We start from the raw sequence: 19610 nt of genomic DNA, 5'->3' as shown, positions 1-19610 counted from the left end.
GCAGGCTACGGCAAGATAGATATATTATTTTCATTAAAATAAGATTGGACCAATCTTGATATGTGTACAGATGCATTATCTTGTTGAAAGATATAATTAGGTCCAGAAATGCGTTCTGCATGATTATTTATTTGTTCTTTGATTAAATTTATATATCGGACACTATTCATTGTCCCATCGATGAACTTGATACTTGTTTTGCCGAAATAACCGATGCCGGCTCAAACCATCACGCTGCCTCCTCCCATTTGTCGTCGAATTGCTGACATTGCCTCTTTTCTTACGTTATGAAAATAATATTGGAAACCATCAGGACCATCCAAGTTGAATCTCTTTCGTCTGAAAATAGTATTGTTGAAAATGACAACGTGAGTTCGTGCTCGCCATCCGTATGCAGATGCGTTAGTTACAAGAAATAGTAACTAGAAGATAGTTCTAGATACAATCGATAGATTTAATCGATAGGTTTAAGATGTTCTTTTGTTTTTATCCCTAGTCCATGTAAGAAAGTGTAATAAAAGTTTTTTTGAACGGTGTGATAGATTTATCCAAAGAACAAAATAATAGCTATTGTGATCCTACATCTGAATAAATAAATAACAACAAGTACCCTTCTCCATTTCTTTTTCCAATGCATTCTTTCTTTTGCAAAGCGTAAACGTTCTACTTTGTGTTTCGTTGTTAACGAAGGTTTCTTTTTCAATTTTAGCCTCTTAATATCTTTGCAGGCTAGTGGAACTTGACGAACACGTGAAACACTGGCACTAACACTAGATTTTTCCAGTATTCGCTTTGTTGTTAACTGCGAGTTGGAAGCTACACCCAAAATTGCTCGCTTATCACAATCGGATAACGATGACGGCCGACCAGTACTCTTCTCTTTACCATAACGAACCGCATATTCCGAGCTCATAATGTTTTGATATTATACGTTACAGACGAAAAACTTTGCACGCTCATTGAGAAATTAAAGATAGCACACCTAGGCTATCTCTTTGACGAGGAGTTTATATGTACAAGTGATGTTACACAGCCTCCTTTGCACTGGGCAAGTTACAGCCCTGATACGGTAGAAGATGGTATAGAATTTCAATAGGTAACATTAAACGATTTCGGATGATGTACGATCTTAGATTTAGTGTAACTATCCTCTCCGAAAGTGGATAGCATTTTGAATATTTAAAACTTATTTCCATTCTTACAAATGGAACTATAAATTTTTTTTATACATACATTATATCAATTAATATATCGTTGCATTCACCATAAAAAAGTATTAACGTATTTAGATTGAATATTGATTAGTTTAAAGGATATTGTAACATTAATTGATTGATTTATTCTATCTAAATGATACATAAAAAATAACTTGAAAAATTATTTTGTTATATTAATTGTATTATTATATTAAACCATTAATTAAATTAAATTAAATTACGATGCTTAATTTATTATACATATATAATGATAACATACTATAACATAATATAAATTATATGTGTATACGTATATAAATACTATAAATATATAAATCATTATTAAATTATTATCCTCAGATAGGTTATCGTTAGCTATTTAGGTTATTTTTTCTGAAGTTTTTAAGGTCACTCTTAGTTGTTTTAATTTGATGGAATCTTACAATCTTTTTTCTTAACTTCTTTGCCGATTTTTCAGTAGAATGGAAAGACAAATCTAATAAGATTTATCGAAAAGGTCTTATTATTATTAAAACAGAATAAATGGTGAAAAAATATATTTTAAAGAAAAATTTGTAGAAGCTTATCCAAAGTGTGTTCAATTATTATACTTCCGGATATGTAATCGTAGTGAATATTTGTTGCTTCAAATCGATTTTCATCGTCATTCATAGATAAGTATACATATGTATGTATATATATCGAACAATAATCAGTTCTCTAGTGTCGTTAATAGATTTTCACAAATTTTGTCAACATGTTTCATAAGATCTAGCCAATTTAATCTGTGATTAATCCAAGTATGCATTCGAATTCTTAACAGTATTTCTTTTCCAATGCTGTAGAAATTTAGTTTACTTTGCTTAGATTAGGATTTTTCAATAAAGTAAGGATCAATAATTTTATTCTCGACTCATAAGCGATTAAATTGCACGTTGATGCTTCGCAAATACCGATAGAAATAATAATAGTATACCATCAGAGTATTATGTTTGTTCTCTATGATTCATGATTATAAATTATGACTACTTTTTCGAAAGATCCCAAACGTACTGATTCACATCCTCTTGATTCGAGAACTATTATAATGTATAATATATAGGAATAGTAGTAGATATGAAACATTTCAATATATACAAACGTTATGTGAGAGGTCAAACCAATTTGTTTTTAATATTATATTTAATATTATATTTTTTTTATTCATAGGGGAAACGAAATCTATGTATGGAGTTTATAGATTTATTTTGGGAAATTTGTGGGCATTATTACATAAATATATGTATGAATAAGAAAGATAGAAATAAATCAATACAATAGGTCTATATGTTCCTTATGCATTGTATTTATTATTCATACAACTAATCACATTTATTACACCACAATACACAACGATACACTTAATAATTTAATCGAATCTAAATCGTAATCGTGGTACAACAGTAATCGATTAATAATGTAGAGGTATAAATAGCACACTTACTGTGATATCGTGTATATTCTACGATATACATACAACTGGTCAAGAATTTCGTAAAATCTCGGACCTGTAATCGGTATTCTTCCATCTACAATACTATCGCGCGAATCATTCTTAACTAAACGGTGCAGTTTTTGCTTTTAACACGCTCGAAGGAAATTGAACAACGGAACTAACAATAAGATCATCTTACTTCTACATATGCTGTAATTATTTTGTGTAATGACACCGAATGATCGTTAGTTCTCAACTGTTAATTTTTTGCAATCTGCCTTACAAATATATCTATATATGTATGTATATAAAGAACAAATTTTTGTTATCAATCGATGTTGCATCTTTATAAAAACGTCTTAATAAACCTAATTATTTGTTGCTACGAAATAGTTACGCGAAGTATTAAATCATCCTAACGTGTAAGGATAGTTTTCAGAATGCAAAAAATCAAGGTGTTACATCATTCTAATTTCTAAGTCTCTTATAAAAGGATTGGAAGATGCGTTCAAATCATTTCGAAGTGATAGAACAGAATTAAATATGCGTTTATACTATGCCTCGTAATATTACAAAATTCGATCGGCCGTGACATCTTTAGCAATTTGATCGAGATATTATAATAAGCCACATCGATCGATCGATCTTCCTTGTAATGTAATACATCATCCTGTACGTATATCCTTTCTTTCTAACACTCAAATATATGTACTAATTTCGTGAATAGCTGATATATTCTTTACTTATACTAAAGCTATTTTACGTTGGTACATTTTATACACGTAATTATAGCATAGGCGACGGAAACAATGAATCTTCGAAATAACGTCTCGCGAACAATGAGATTACAATAATTAAAGTATGATTCTCTTACAAAAATTCTCTTGCCGTTGATGTCGAACAGTGTTATTTCAATCGAATATTATTAGTCGTGTTCATTACTTTAATTTTTATTTACGTGACTCTTTTTTAGTTTTTTTTTTATAATAGAAATCATAAATTTAGGAGAATAATCCAGTTTCTTTTAGATATACTTATAATATTTATTAAGGAAAACAAATAGAAAACATTTTTTTTTTTCGTTTATGATACTTTCTATCAGAATGAAAATACATTTTAAGCGATTAAGTAATTAAAAAACAAATGATTAGAAAAATATTTCTCTACCTATCAAACCTCGTAAAAAGGGTCACATAAACGAAGATTAGAGTACGTATATCATCTTACGTCGGTTTTATATAAGTTCGCTATTACGATCACATGAACACATGCAGCGTTCGGTATTTATTAATATCGTAAGTACATTGATGCATCGTTGATTTCGATATATAAAACGACGCTTAATCATTCTTCAATCGAGGAGGTAAGATATTGTTATTACAAATAGGAATTATTTTCACAAATTTTTTAAATTGATATTTTATTCTAAATTATGCTACGGATGTTTTGCTTCGATTGGTTTTAATAATAACTAATGAAGAATTTCTCTAATATTTTTGAAGTAAATTTTCTTTTTACGTTTTTTACGTTTTCATGGTTAAAAATGATGAATCGTATGTTCCGTTTTACGAGACGGAATTTTTATAGCCGTGAATATTATAAACTAATCAAAGTTGATTGACCGATAGAGATCTTTTGTAAAGAGAATTTTCTCGATTTGAAATAGAAAACGCTAACAAGTATTGAAATAAACAAGTACATACAGAATGTCTTAAAAGTAATACATATATTGTATTCACTATCAAAATTTCAATTTTGATGTGCATGATAATAAAAATGTATAGAAATGCTTGGTAAAATAAATTTTGCTAAACATTAAGCTTGCAATTAATTGAAAAGTTGTTAATTAGGTAAAACTTTTAGTTTCGAATTTAAGAAAGGATGAATATCCAGCACCCTATATACATGTAGCTAATATAAATAAAATCATAGTTTAGGAAACGATTGAAAATATTTGTTGTTTATTTGAAAGATGTTGATAAGAAAATTAATAGTCGAATATTACAAATAAATTTCTTCGATATAGCTGATTTAAAAAACTTTTAAGGGAAATTATAAGATGTACGTGCCTGTCACTGTTAGGAACTTATTTGTTAAGCAGGACAATTATCATAAATCATTTTATTTAATGTACCTGTATATGTGAATGTTGTTATAATTAATTCCACTTAACGATAAAGTTTCCCATTTCATTTGTAAAGTTTCCACAGTTGGGTTATTTTTTATTGTCGAAGTATACACGAATAACATGCAGGGAAAACAAGTTTTAAAATTCGGAAGAACAATTGATTATGTTCATGTTATGTAAAATTATAAAAGGAAATTTCTCATTACTAATATACACATACCCTTTTGTACGAAATTTCATATTAAAGCGCATTAAATATACGTTAATTAAGTAAATACCGTTTCCCTTTATGTCTTGTCAAATTTTATGACGACAACAAGGTTAATTTTAATCATCGTAACATTTGAAGCTACGACAATTCTTTTTGCAGCAAGTAGTAACCGATCATTCGATGAATAGTTATTTCCACACATTTCGAGCTTAGCCTCTATATTTCTTCGATAATCGTTACTACTATTATTATCTCTACTGCTACCAATAATAATACTAATAATAATATCAACTAGAAAAGAATCTTAATAATTTATATAGAAAATGTACAAGAAAATCTACATTCAACGTACGCGTATATCTTTATAAATGTGATCGATTTGTGATAACCGAATGAGAGAAGAATAAATAAATTAAAAAAGAAGGTTATACTATATGAGAAAAATGGGAAGTCTGAGAGCGGGGAAAAGACCATGTACAATGTACAACGTTGTAAAATCTTATTGTTAGTCTAACTGGTGGCATAACTGCAATAAGATGAAATATCGCTTTGGAGGAACGATTTGTAAACCCAAAGAGTTTGATGTACATGACATAAAGAATCTTTTGGACAAAACACCATGTGTCCACATTTTTGTCAATAATAAAACTCAACAGAATTTATAATATGTATACATACATGTCATCAAATAAAAGGAAAATAAGGTAGTAAAAACTTGTTTATCTGAATTCTCGTATATAAATATTGGCAAATTGCAGGCAGTGTTTGTGCACAAATATTGTGTACATTTCCAATTATTATGTAAATTATACATATAATAATATTGTGTATTGTTATTTAATTGAATATATTGTGCTTGTATAATAATTTACTTTACGTAATTTGCGTATTATAGAAATACAAGGTACAATAGAGAATGTACTATAGCACATATTTGTTGCATAGCTATACGTACTCGTATATGAGTGTTTTATAAGCTAAGAAAGGATGATAGAAACTTTGATTTTAGTTAGATTATACATATCCTAAGAATTAGAGAAACAAGTTTTTGTTACTTATGTATATATATAGTTTATTAATTAATAAACAGATTTCCCAATTGCATGAAATGAATGCGTTCTTTCTATTTTTTGACACATCTTTAATTAAAGTAAAAGAAAAAATGAAAGTATTACGAATTTACTAATAAAATCATTATACCGATTATTATTCTTTTGATTACGCGTGTCAATATTGCATATTCTTCGCATTCGTAGTGTATCTGTATTATACGTAACAAACTATAAAAATGACATATTTGTACGAAATGGTGGTTACGACTGATATGCATATAATTCTAATTTACTACCGAATACTGCACATTTGATTCATTTTATTAATACATTTAACGGCATACAACATTCTTATCGATTTGTTTCGCACATTTTGAGCAAAATGTTAAATTTGGGACTTAAAAACGTTAGGTTTTAAGAAAGGTAAAGTATATACGTTGCTTGATATTCAAATTGCAACGTAGCGTAGTAAAAATCAATTTATGAATTATAATTTGTAAAACGTAACTTCCTTTATTGTAAGTTATAGTGCGATCTCAATTTCTTCTGGTTTATGATATAAATTGAATAGAAAAAAAATATAAACTATAAAATTCATAGAAAATGTATACATATATCGATATAAGTGTCTAACTAAGTCTAATTTAATACAAAATATTGCATTTTTGGTTGGATGAAATGCATGTGAGAAATGTTGTTGCAATATATGTATACACAATTTTTCCAAATTTCTAGAAAATTGTTGCATATTCTACAATACATTGTAAAATAATAGAAATCTCTAATTAGATATACATACTTCACGTGTTTTATTACCTAAATTATTTAAAAAGTTATAAAAAATACATACAGAGATGCGTACATATATTTACCTACTATCTCTCAAAGATGTGAGAAACATGTACATATTTCCATATAGACCAGATATAGCAAATTTTAGAACATGCCAACTAAAATCCTAAGCTCAAAAAAAAATATGTCACCGAGACTGTTACATTTATCAAATTTACAGCTTTATTTATAAAAATTGTATAACATAATATACAAAAGTTATAAACTCTTAGAAGTATGTTAACGTGTATTTGGAATTATTTGTCAGAAAAATCAACAAAAATAACCAAAACATTAACGAATAAAATTAAGTTATCAAATAAACCGTTCATCATTTTATTCTGTATAGATTTTCCTTTCTATATTGATGATCCTTGACGTAAACAATTTATTAACTTTGATAAATTAAAAGTCTCTGTATGCAATATAAAACCAACTTACGCTCTGTTCACGTGTATTTGGGTTCTCACTTGCACTTCATTTCGTTTGAGTTTCTTTGTTACTTATCATTAATCTTAGGACGTCGTCGAGTATTTTTATTTCGTTCGAGAAATAAGTATGCGAGAGTACATACAGCTATTGGCAGTTTTGAAAATGAATGTGCATCCTTTTCTACGTACATATACGAGTAAAGTTTTAACTTCTGTTTCTCAATCTCTCTGGTTCGTTCATTTTCTTTTATTCCATCTTTTTCTTCTCCGCTGCTTGCTCTATCTTCCCAATCTTTCTCCGTCTAATTTTCCTTGGTGTGATGCAAATTAGTTCAATGGCACGATTTTGCCCTCCGCTGGAAGCGTCGCATTCGACGATGCCACTCGTCGCGCCATTCGATCACAATCGACCTCTGCGTCACTGTCAGTCCACCTTGACCTCCGCCATCGCTTTCTTGACCAAGAATCAAGTACGATCTGAAAATTTCAATGGTCTAACTAAAAAATCAATTCGTTATTGTTTATCATCTCCTAACGCTTTATAACTAACAGTTCATTTGTTTAGTAGGCGTAAAAGAGAGAAAAAATACAAATTAAAATGCAATTCATAAGGTTATACTTTCTTGGTTTAATCGACATAAATAGATCATTTGATATTCAGGATAGTGAGATAGTGTAAACATTAATACGATGCAACAGTACATAGTCATAAAACGAAATAAAATTAAAAGATTAAACATATGGATGCACATAGCTTTACAAATGGTTAACTTGCCTCGGTATATTATATTATTTAAATATTTTTGTAAATTCTTGATCCATCGATATTTTATTCTATTCCAGCCCTTTTTAAATTAACATATTTATATTGTAATAATTTTATCAAGTATGTGAAATTGCTTCTATTTTTAGCAAGAACATTCATCATTACCGTTTTAAATAATAATCTGATTAAGTTGTATAATTCGATGTAAAAAGTATGAATAAAGAAAGTATAGAATCCAATCTTCGAATGTTAATTTATTAATTTTGTTTACATCACATATATACTTACTTGTTCCTTATCACAATATTTTATGCTTTTTTTCGCGGTAATTATTTTAAGATATTTTTTAGAAAATACGCTTATTAAGATATTATTGAAGGATTTCTTTAAAATAAAAATTTTGTTTCATTGCAAACTAGATATGTATCAAATAATTTACCTGTTTGGCTTGATTTTCGGGCATCTACAGGCTAAGTCGGCCGAGTGTACGTAAAGAAACACGTCACCACGACGAATCCTCGAGTTTGAAGATTTTTTATAAATAAAGTCAACATTTAAGGTGAAACGTATCCAAACAGAACCAGACACGCTTGTTCCTGCTGGAGAGCCATCGTTCTTTTTGTGTCTATCTGTTATCCTACCCAGAATAGCTGAAAGAAAAAATATGGGGTAATCTCTTAGTTCTACCTGTTTTTTATGATTTACCTTATTTACATATTTTACAAGTTTAAAAAGGTGTAACGTTTTTTAATTTATACATTTCGTTAATTATGATCTCTTGCTTAACACGATACATAAGGAATTAAAAAGATTTGCTTCATTTACGGTTACATCATTTACGTACACGGGTAAACCAATATCGTTCATGGTGCAATGAATTTAAGTTACATTACGCCATATGCAGTAATACTACTTGTTATTTCATTTGTGACCGGAAATCAAGAAATATCGTCACTTTACTGCTGGTTGCATGGCAAATGAATCACGAAGGAGTATGATAACAGTAAATTCTGTTAATTTTACCGGCGATCTTAAATAATTACGTTTGCTAAATGCTACGTTATGGCTAAAGGAGAGAAAATAGATGACGCAAAGAATGTATAAATAATATGAGAATTTGTCTATATTCTGATAAGAATTTTTTATTGAAACTGAAAAAATTGCTTGTCTTTTTAATAAGCACGTAAAATGAGGATATTTATATTATGAGAAAGAAATAATGACAATATCTATGTATCATTTTTTACTTTAAACAGAATCTTAAAAATTCTTAGAATTATTTTTTATTTATTAGTGACACATAATCTACCCTGATTGCATACTTACCATAATCTCTTTTGCAATACTTGTTCAGGTTCAATCTTTTAGTGCTGGCTCGACATTTTCCACATTGATCTATAACAAACAACATGAGAAATTGCTTATAGACAATATACAAGGATTTATATACAAGAATATGCAAAATATTTTTAGCTAATGTATTGTTTTCTCTATATACATAATTATAAAACGTTTCATATATAGACAGATTTTTGCCACGTTTCACACGTTTATTTCTGTTTGCATTTTCATTAGATTTTCAATTGCATCTCGATTGATAACATATCCCCTTATTAAATGGCAAGAAGCAACAGTTGTCCCTCTTGAGAACCGGGAAAGGACCTAATCGATCTTGCTAATCATCGACTAATAGCTTTAACGAATACAAACTTATGGACACATATACACAATATAAATTTATGGAGGATATTATTAACTAGGCTCTGATGTTTTTTGTGATCTCAGCATATTGTATCTAAATTTCAAGGTAGATTTTCATAATCTCAACCTAGAAAGCAATATAAAGTCACTTCAATTGCTTACTATACATTCGGATTATAAATGTGTAGTAGATGAATTCGATACTTCAATTATATCATTGGTACGTATATGTTCTGTATTCAAAGAAGAAACCTTTTTGAAATTTTATGCGTTAGTCTATGGTTTCTTATTTGTTAAACTGGTTTATAGGACGTAATCAGAATAGTCAATAATATTTTATTAATACGCTCTATTATCATTATTGGGAACAGTTGTGGGTGCAGCTATCCATTTATTATCTAATCATTTTATCCAACGAAACGATATCCATCTATACTATTATCTCAAACGACATGGCCACCGTACAACGTGTCCTCGTCCCGAAGTCCCGCAATTAACTTTCTTTGGAATATGTTCCAGTGTAACAGCTCTTAGCCTGATCATAACTAATCATCTTTGCGAAGGATATGCGTAATATGCTTTATAGAATAATAATGCATCGATTGAAGAAACATTAGGTTTACTTTATGTAGCAAAACGCTATAATTTTACACGTTCCTTTAATTCACTATACCTCGGGTATTATATTTCTTTCATGTTCATCGATTATTGTTTCTAAAAGCATTGACTAATGTTAGTTATAGAATATTAACAGCATCGTTATTTGAGCTTAATAAATTGTTTTCTTAGTATACAAAAAAATTAAAAAATTGTCATCTCTTGTAAGTAACACATACCTATATACACATACTATATACGATTATTTCAATGTATTCAAAAATATTTTTTTTTCTTGTTTAATAGAATTTTTTTATACGATCATCTATCTAGTGATTTGTATAAGACAACGGAAGCTTTATTTTACAGTAAATCATTGATATCACTTGGTGAATTACAACACGAAGTACTTGCCTATTTCGAGTACATACAAATCGACATAGAAGCGTACTATATCAAAATGAAGTATATATATTACCGAAAACAAGACTAAAGCAATAGATACACGATTTAAGATACATCAGATTGGTGTACATGAAACGGACTGATGATAAAAATATAGAAGTAAGGACAGAGAGTTTGTAAAAAGGATTGAAATAAACACAAAAACTTCTGTTTGTAAATTTCATGCCGTTTTAATGAACCGTAGGCTCTCTGCAGGTCGATAATAGAATCCGTACAACGTACCGAATCCCCCGAACTACGAATCCAAACTACACGCAACCAGTACACACGCGCTTCGCTCCACTTCGCTTTTGCTCGTTCGTTGGCTAACCAAATTAAACGTAATTTGAATTTCGTTTGAAATTCAATCGATGTTCCGTTGGTAGACGGGTTCGCGTTATCTAGTAAAAAATAATGAAAATTCTACGCCCGTACCAAGTTACGGTCACGTTCGTCCATGCTCGAAACTGTCTGTCGATATTTCAAAAATTTTAATTCTGTCAAACAAAATACCAAAAAGAACAAATCGCTCGGAGAAACTTTTCGAACGTTGATATTTTGTGCAAACGTGACTTTTCATTCTGTTTTCAATTTTCCATGCATGTAGCATTTCTATGAGATAATTCTCCTGGCTTGTAACGATGGGTCTATAGAATGAAAATTCATTAAATAAATTAATAGTGAAATTGGCAGGTAGTTTGATCTTAATTCCTTCGACCATCGTCTGTAAAATATTTCTCAAAGAAGAGGCTTGCAATTAACTACACAGCAATATTGAAATATCGATGGAAATTTTGGAGGCCTGGTCAATCTGATAACTTATAATACTTATATTCATACATGGCAATGATACATGTACAGTTATATTTCCTAAAGAAGTGTGTGCAAGCGAAAGTTAGTCATTTCGGGCAAGTTCAAGTTCTATCAAGTTTTATAGATCTTTAGATTGTAATACTCAAATTTACGAACAAAAGATGTTATTAGATTGGTCTTTGCTATAATTTATTTGTACTGTAATGTTGTTTCTATAAGGAGCATAATTTATGGCATTACCATGTACATAAATTTTCTTGTCGCATGTAATTTCTGTTACGAAAGAACACGAAATTAAGCAGTGCTTCTTAGTAAGAATTCGCTAGTAGTAGACAAATTTCGTTGGCAGCTCGTTAAGTATACCATCGAATCAATTAACCGAATTACGAAATGGATAATATGAGTCGAAAGCGAACCAGATATGCCGGTTAGCTGCTATGCCACGAATCGATCGTGATGGCAGAGACCTCAGACCATAATCCGTTTAATTCCTGACTAACGAGACATCCTTTGTGTCGATTAACCCGTGCCAATCGGCATCAACCGAACGAGCAATAGCTTCGCCATCAAATGTATCCCAAACCGTAAGGTCCGCTTTCCGATCGAGCGATTCGATCGATCGAATAGATGCACCTCGAAACTGATTTCAGTTGCTCTCCTCGCCGCAATGAGTCCGATGGTATATTGCAATCACCGAACAAACCACCTAAATCCAATGTTCCAGACCAAAAGTCAGATGCAACCGCAATCCTCTACAACTTTATGTCGATTTCTACGTAAGGCGTTACGTAAATTTTGTCGTGATTTAACAATTTTTTGTTCTCTTTCTTTTCATATGTCAAACGATGTATGAACAAAAGAATAGAAAAGTATGCATATTACAAGAATGGAAGATCATTCGAATATTTACTATTATGTGAACATCGAAATAATTCGCTTTTCATATGTATCAATATACATATAAAAATGCATACGTATAAATATTATTCCAAAATATATTTCATTTCATACTATTTCATTCTACCTTGTGACATTCTTATCAATTTTTAACCATTTTAAAGATATATATGTCTTCAATATAGCCTTAATTAGTATATATATCCAATATAGCCTATATTAGTATATGTATCCATCCTGCGCAAGTACTTGAATTTTTTTTTTCTTTTTCTTTATTTTTCTTATTTATTCCATCTTTACGATTCATGTATCAGTATGAAGGGAAAATTTCAATTTTCTATTGAGCAATCAGAGACCTGTCTCTGCAAGAGATGTTAATTTTTATTTAATATTCAAATCACGATAGATTGAGTAATGCTGGACTTCTATTCTGTTTGTGTTTTACGCGCAGAAATTACCATGGGTTATTTCGTAAAAAAGAAATCCTTTAACATAGATCAGTTTTACATTTTTTCTAAATATTCCCGTTTCTTTTAGCGCTCGAATATAGGATGCACGCGAGGCATACTCGCAGTCGTAAAGTAACGTCTTAATTATAAAAGGGTCTTGTGGTACGATGCATGCCTTACGAGGCACCCTAAGTATCTTACCGCGTAACGGCCGAGTGGGACTTTAATGGACGCGTGGGTGCTTGCCTGCCAGTCGTGACAGTGTAGAGTGTAGAGAATCTACGGTTTTTCGTACGACTACCTTTTGAAACGCCCCCACCCTTGCAAGGGTAAGCGTAAACGGTGCTTTTAATGCGATGTACTTTCACGACGAAATTAAATGACTGGAATCATAGTCTACCGTTTAAACGAAATTTACATAGACATTTACTTGTCATCATACCCTCTAGTAAGTTGCGCCAACGCAACGAGTCGAGCATTTGACACTAATACCTCTAACTTCTTTTCGGTAGGTATTGTATGCGTTTCAAATCTATTATCGTTTGCTTCGAAAATTCATATCATCAGAGTTTCTAGGGAATTTTCTAATTTAAGTTTTACCTGAGATAAGTACAAGCATGTCTATTTGTCATTTTTATTACGTATGAACTTTGTTGTATAGTTAGATATTAGTTCGATTTTATTATATACAATACAGTTTTATATTACGTATGGCTATATTAAAAAGGAGGAAACCTTTTGTGAAGAAAGTAGTATCTAATTGTAAAGTAAATAAAAGTAACAAATAATAATTTTAGAAGAACGATTCCGAACTTTTTCATCTTCGCGACCACAATTGTTTTTCCTCGAGTTTATATAATCAATATGTTTCTATTGTTTAAAAATTATGTAATTACCTATTTATTGTCGTTGAAGACGTTCGTAACTTCTTACTCGTAACATAACTGAAGAATTTTTAAGTTGTATACGATTGGTTATATGTACATATTTACATTTACACGTAAAACAATTATTTTTAGCAACACATGCACATTTGTTTACGCATTTGCTATAACATTATTTTCATCTAAGTTTAATAAGACTTTTTAGAATTCACTTATGGGTACAGTATAAGATACTTTTTTTCTATCATTTACTATATATTAATCATCCTTATTATGATTCATCTAGGGATTTTGTGCGACGCGTAGATGAAACGAGACAAGTTTAGGGAAAGTTTCATGATATTAGAAGCTGAGGCGCGACCTGGAGTAATGGAAGTTGAATCGCAGGGGTGAAGGGAGGAGTCAATTAGTCTTGATTTAAATTAGCTACGGCGGCTGGTAATTAACTTTGGTTTAGGGCCCAACCGGCAAGCCTGTACTGTAATAATGAAGATAATTATTACGATAGAAGTTATCATATACCGAGTGATACAATATTTTAAGAATATTCCAAATACATAGGTCACGTTATTATAAATATAATATTAATTTTAATATTAAATCTATAATGCTAATAACATTATAGATATATTATTAATATTAATATATTAATAATTAATTGTGATACAAAAAGTTCTTTTATATTAAGGAATAACTTATATCACTAATATTCAAATATTTTGTAAATAGGGTAGTTTTATCCTACCTACTCTATTGTATAATCATTAATTAAATAAATTTTCAAAATCTAAAAATTACTTTCAAGATTTATCAGCTATTAGAAAGCAATCACGGTATCGTCGAGAATATATATTATCGAACTAAATTGTGAAAGGGTGACACGATGAGTTTATCATGCTGTCAAACGTCCCCTTTGGCGAAATGCGTGTTCAGCTTTAATAGTCCACGAAAAACAGATCGATTGCTCATCGTGAGTACGTAGCATTGACAAAGCGAAAGGTCATTTCCTTCGAAACATTCTTTTCGTTATACGGATGTACAACATACATCGTAAAATTCTTCCCACAAATGAACGTAACATCATGTAATATAATGAACGTAACATCAAGTAGAATTGATTCGATTAGCGAATTCCAATTCAATCCAGATATTAATAGAAAGTAGACGGTTTAGTAAGATTAAATTTGTAAGATGTCTGAAAAATTGTACACAGAATAAATTGAATTAAAATACTTGTAGACATTTAAACAAAGTGAATTTCGATTTGTTTTGATTTTTATTTTGTTGTTTATTGTGGCATGTAACGAAAGGATACGGCCAGAGCTACTTTAAAATGCATCCATGATTGCGGAAAAGGAAGAAAACGGGAAAGAGAACGAATCGATGTGATGTACAAACAGTACCAGGGCTATGTTTCCTGAAATGGAAGGACCCTTAGTGGGCGTTTATTCGAGCGCATACGCAATACGCACAAGCAATAGGTTCACGCGTCGGTACAGTAAGCGAACTGTAAATTAACTCGCCTTGTAAACTAGACAACAAGTTTATCTCTGCTTCTTTCATACCGATGCTTCTTTGACGCGTTACACGTTTATTGTTTTTATCCCTTAAACCAATTAATTTCGGTTATTTTAATAAAATCAGGTAAAGTATTCTAATCGGTGTCGATCATGTTATTGATCTCCTGCCTTTTGATTTCATTAACTGCTATTTCTAATCGTACGTCATTTAGTTAGAATGTCAAAAGAATGCTACAAGTTACAATGGATAACTAGATTAACTAAAGCTCAATTATTATTGGGGACTTAAAACATAAAATACGAATTACACTTTAGATTTATCATAAAATATATGTTATATATTTGAAGGTAGTATCTATTAAGATGATACATATCTTGTAAATGTACTGAAATTTTATACATTTGTCTGTAGCCTATGTAACCTATCTATAATATACATATAATATTATGAGTTAAAATTTTTACACATTTATTTTATTAATAAAATATGCACATATTCATATACATTTACAATTTATCATACATAGAGCTTTGCGCAAGAAAGGAATAAAAGCTATTAAAGATTACATTGGGAGAAAGTTGTAATACTAAAAATTATGTATATAGCATCATATTTACAATATGCCGAGATACGATGCAATGAACCTTTGAACAGAAAACGGCAGTTCTCTCGATACTTAGTTATTTAATGTCAATTTCATTTATCTGAACGTTAATACTGATTCGTTATAAACAACGTGGATAGTTAAACGTCGACACGATGATAGTTCTACTTCCTTTCAGCATCAATTTTAGGTTTTCCATCGAATTTTTAACGAATTTACGAGGTGAAATCGTAACTCACCGGCAAGCTGGCTCGATACAACGTAAGTACTAACATGTTATTACGTTCAGGTGTATGGCAGGGCAGAAAGCATCGATAGCCGTGGGCATTCCGTTTTTAGCATCGCGGGCTCATTGTTCATAAGCGTTGCAAACTAGTAGCTGGAGGATACTCGTCGCTCCTTCTCGAATGCTATTCTTGCAAGGAATAAGAGCATCTCGTATCGCGTATGCAGGCGTGCATACATCGCATCGGGAGTATGCATCTTGCGTCACGAATCGCATCTATATGTTAATGTTGCACGCAACCGCGCGCGTAATTCTCGTTGCACGCACCCACGCACTGATTCCGTGCTTCGCTGCCGATGCATATGAACGCGATTGCGGAAATCCTGCAATCCGTCCCGGGACTATTCCAGTTCTTTCGATCACGGCAAATTGATATTAACACCCTTTATCTATACTAATTGATGTACATAAAATATTGCACCTGAACGATCTTTATTATCATTTCCTCTAGCCTGCGGAATCGTTTAATTGTAATCTCATGTACTTACAATTAGAAAAGTTCTGCTTTTCAATATTCGACGATTAAATGGTTTCCAATTCTTAATAAATTACAATATAAATTTTTCAACTTTTTTTCGTTATATTTTATATGTTTCGGTAATACATTTGATATCGTGTAAATGAATATACAATAGAATAGACTTTCTATTCTAATATTCCTAATATTACAATTTCTTTACAGTAATAACTTCAAACAATAATGCTTAAATTAAACAACAAATTTAATAATAAAGTCGTAATAAAAAATACATTCAAGGATTTTTTTGGATCTAATAACACAGAGCTTTTTATTGAAAGTACATGCATGTTTTACATGGTCAAAGTGTAGCGAGTCCAGTGGAGTGTAAGTACTTTGATTAATACATATTACTCTCCACAAATATTACTTTCGGTAGTCAATGGAAATTGCAAATATAAATTCAGTTATTGCATTTGCAACAACCAAATAGTATCACACCATAAATTTAAATGTTATGTTTCAATTACTCAGCAGTATATAGCAATATCGAATGAAAATTAAAGAATTGTTTTCTATAATTTGGAAATGTTTTATTTTGTGTATTTAATATTTAATCGTACTAAACCGTCAACCTCTCGCAAGCGCGATCCCTTGCTTTTCTTTTTGAATGCATATGCAGGCAGTCGATTAATTCTTTTGAAAACACTCGAACGTTATTAATTATCGAGCGAGCTGACGCTTGAATATAAGTTCACAGACAAAAATCCCACATTACGGTCAACGTATCAAACATGTAGTGCACAGCATTATACAATAAGTATATCCCTTGTTATCCCTAAGAGTGCAATTCTACTTAACTATAAAACCTACGGGCTCGATAATGGTTTTGGGTATGTAAGTACTTGTAAGGCATTCAATCGCTTCGACGGGAGTAGTTTTCCTTTACTCATTTCTCGAGCTAACAGAACCAAATAATTTCCAAATGGAGTCGCGTCTACATGTGCACATGGAAGCAATGCAGCGAAGACGCGTGGAAATAAACGTCGGACCATTAAAGGGTCTCCGTACAAATGTATATCTGAGACTAAATAATAACTTGGGAACCAACCCTCCTGTATCATTGCGTTCAGCGACCACTCACGGGAGGCGTAGGAGGGGGAGAAAGCTTACCAAAAAGAGAAAAGGAGTTAACAAACGGAAAGGGAAACGGAGGTAAAGGGAAACACCAAACATGGAGCGAGAAAGACAAAGACAGAAAACATGACAAAAATACAAAAATATTGCAAGGAATATAAGGCAAAGACGAACAGATGGAATATTAATTTTGAATATAAGGAAAGCAAAGAAATAAGATTGCTTGAACGAAAATACAATTCAATTTAACATTCCAGATATTGCGTTCATTTCTTAACAGGTATAAATTGGAGAATCATTTATTAAAAAAATATACCGATTTTGCCTTTGTAATATATATAATGGATAAAATTCACAAAACGGAGTAAGTTGTTTGTAGATTTGAAGAGGTTCTTGTTCTATATTATTTTTAAAATTATCGTTACCGTTGAAAAATGTTATTGTCGCTGGTAATTACGGACATTACTTACGAAAAGCTAAAAATTATCTAAGGAGGTGTTTCTCCGAGGACGTATTTACACTTCTATATCTTTCAGAATAACAATGCTGTTCGTAAATAGGACTATTGGTTTTATTCGAAGGAAATACATCATTCATCAGCGACAATAACTATATCTACTCTCATAAAGTTGAGCTCCTCTTATCTGCAAATTATTGCGTCGAGATGGTAATATGTAATAGTGGGAGTAACTGGAACCTCGAGGCAATGATATGATACTTGATCCTACTATTGAACATGTCTACGAGACAGGATAATGCGTCGTTATTTATTGTTGTTATACTCAACATATTTCTTTTGATAACGATACTCATAGCTGAAATTTGTTAGTATTATCTATAGTAATAGAGCTGACAGAACGAAGGAAAACGAATAAGAAGTTTAAGATTTATATTAATAGTACGAGGAATGCATATGTATGTATATCTTGTATGTACTAATAATTGTTACATAATTCTGCAATTAAGCAATATAGTATGATGACTCTTACCTTTTCCTTTTAATCTCAGCATTTCTCGAGATAGAAATTTGAACATGTTATTGTATTTCCTTTCAGGATTATTCGTAATTTCATTAACCAAAGTAAACAATATGAATATGGTATAGGTACTTTCAAAAAAATGCATTTGCTTTAATAATAATTAAACATGTGTATTATTACGTTACTAAATGGTAAAAATTAGAAACCAAAGATTTTAGAACGAATAACCGATTTAACCGTAAATGATTACATAGACAATTTGATTTGATGTTACGATTTATTCCTGTGTACACACTACACACGTGTGAATAAAAACGGTAAATTTTATGCTCGTACAACCGTACAAGTAGGCCGTTGGAAACTTAGAGCAAATGGGCAAGCCGCAAGTGAGGGTAGCTTTAATTAAGCCATTAGGGTGGCTGAGAGGCTGCGACCAAGCGGCTAGACATTCCAACCCTCTATTCCCTCTCTCTTTCTCTCTTTTTACGTCGCGTCTGCCAAATTAATATTATGCTTACATTCCATACTGCCACGTGGCAAGCGAGTTTGTATCAGTATAAACATTCTAGTCTACCTTCTCTGCATTTTCCTATATGTATGTATTGTGAGCATTTCTGTTTGTAGGAATATTATAGCGGAAATTACAAATAAGTTAGATTATTTTCCCTCTACAGACAAATGTTATTATTTTCTATGTACTTTCATATATGCGTATTTCTTATCGATCGCTCGAATGTCGTTTATATTTAGT

The 19610-nt window shown here is 31.0% G+C and overlaps 1 protein-coding gene across 1 annotated transcript in view; it reads right to left on the bottom strand.

Moving 5' to 3' along the window:
- Nucleotides 1-2519: 2519 nt before the first annotated feature.
- LOC117240036 (netrin-1-like) overlaps nucleotides 2520-19610 on the bottom strand; it is a 110792-nt gene continuing 93701 nt past the window's right edge. The window contains exons 5-7 of the mRNA XM_033505885.1: nucleotides 9416-9484; nucleotides 8529-8739; nucleotides 2520-7800 (exon numbers count right to left, since the gene is read on the bottom strand). Of these exons, the coding sequence (XP_033361776.1) occupies nucleotides 7656-7800; nucleotides 8529-8739; nucleotides 9416-9484 (425 nt within the window). The 3' untranslated portion in view covers nucleotides 2520-7655. The remainder of the gene's footprint in view (nucleotides 7801-8528; nucleotides 8740-9415; nucleotides 9485-19610) is intronic.

This window comes from Bombus vosnesenskii, unplaced genomic scaffold (assembly GCF_011952255.1).
Source record: "Bombus vosnesenskii isolate JDL3184/JDL3185 unplaced genomic scaffold, Bvos_JDL3184-5_v1.1 scf7180000014535, whole genome shotgun sequence".
Classification (NCBI taxonomy): Eukaryota; Metazoa; Arthropoda; class Insecta; order Hymenoptera; family Apidae; genus Bombus; species Bombus vosnesenskii.
The sequence above is the reverse complement of the archived record's forward strand: the minus strand, read 5'-3'. Positions and strand labels throughout refer to the sequence as shown.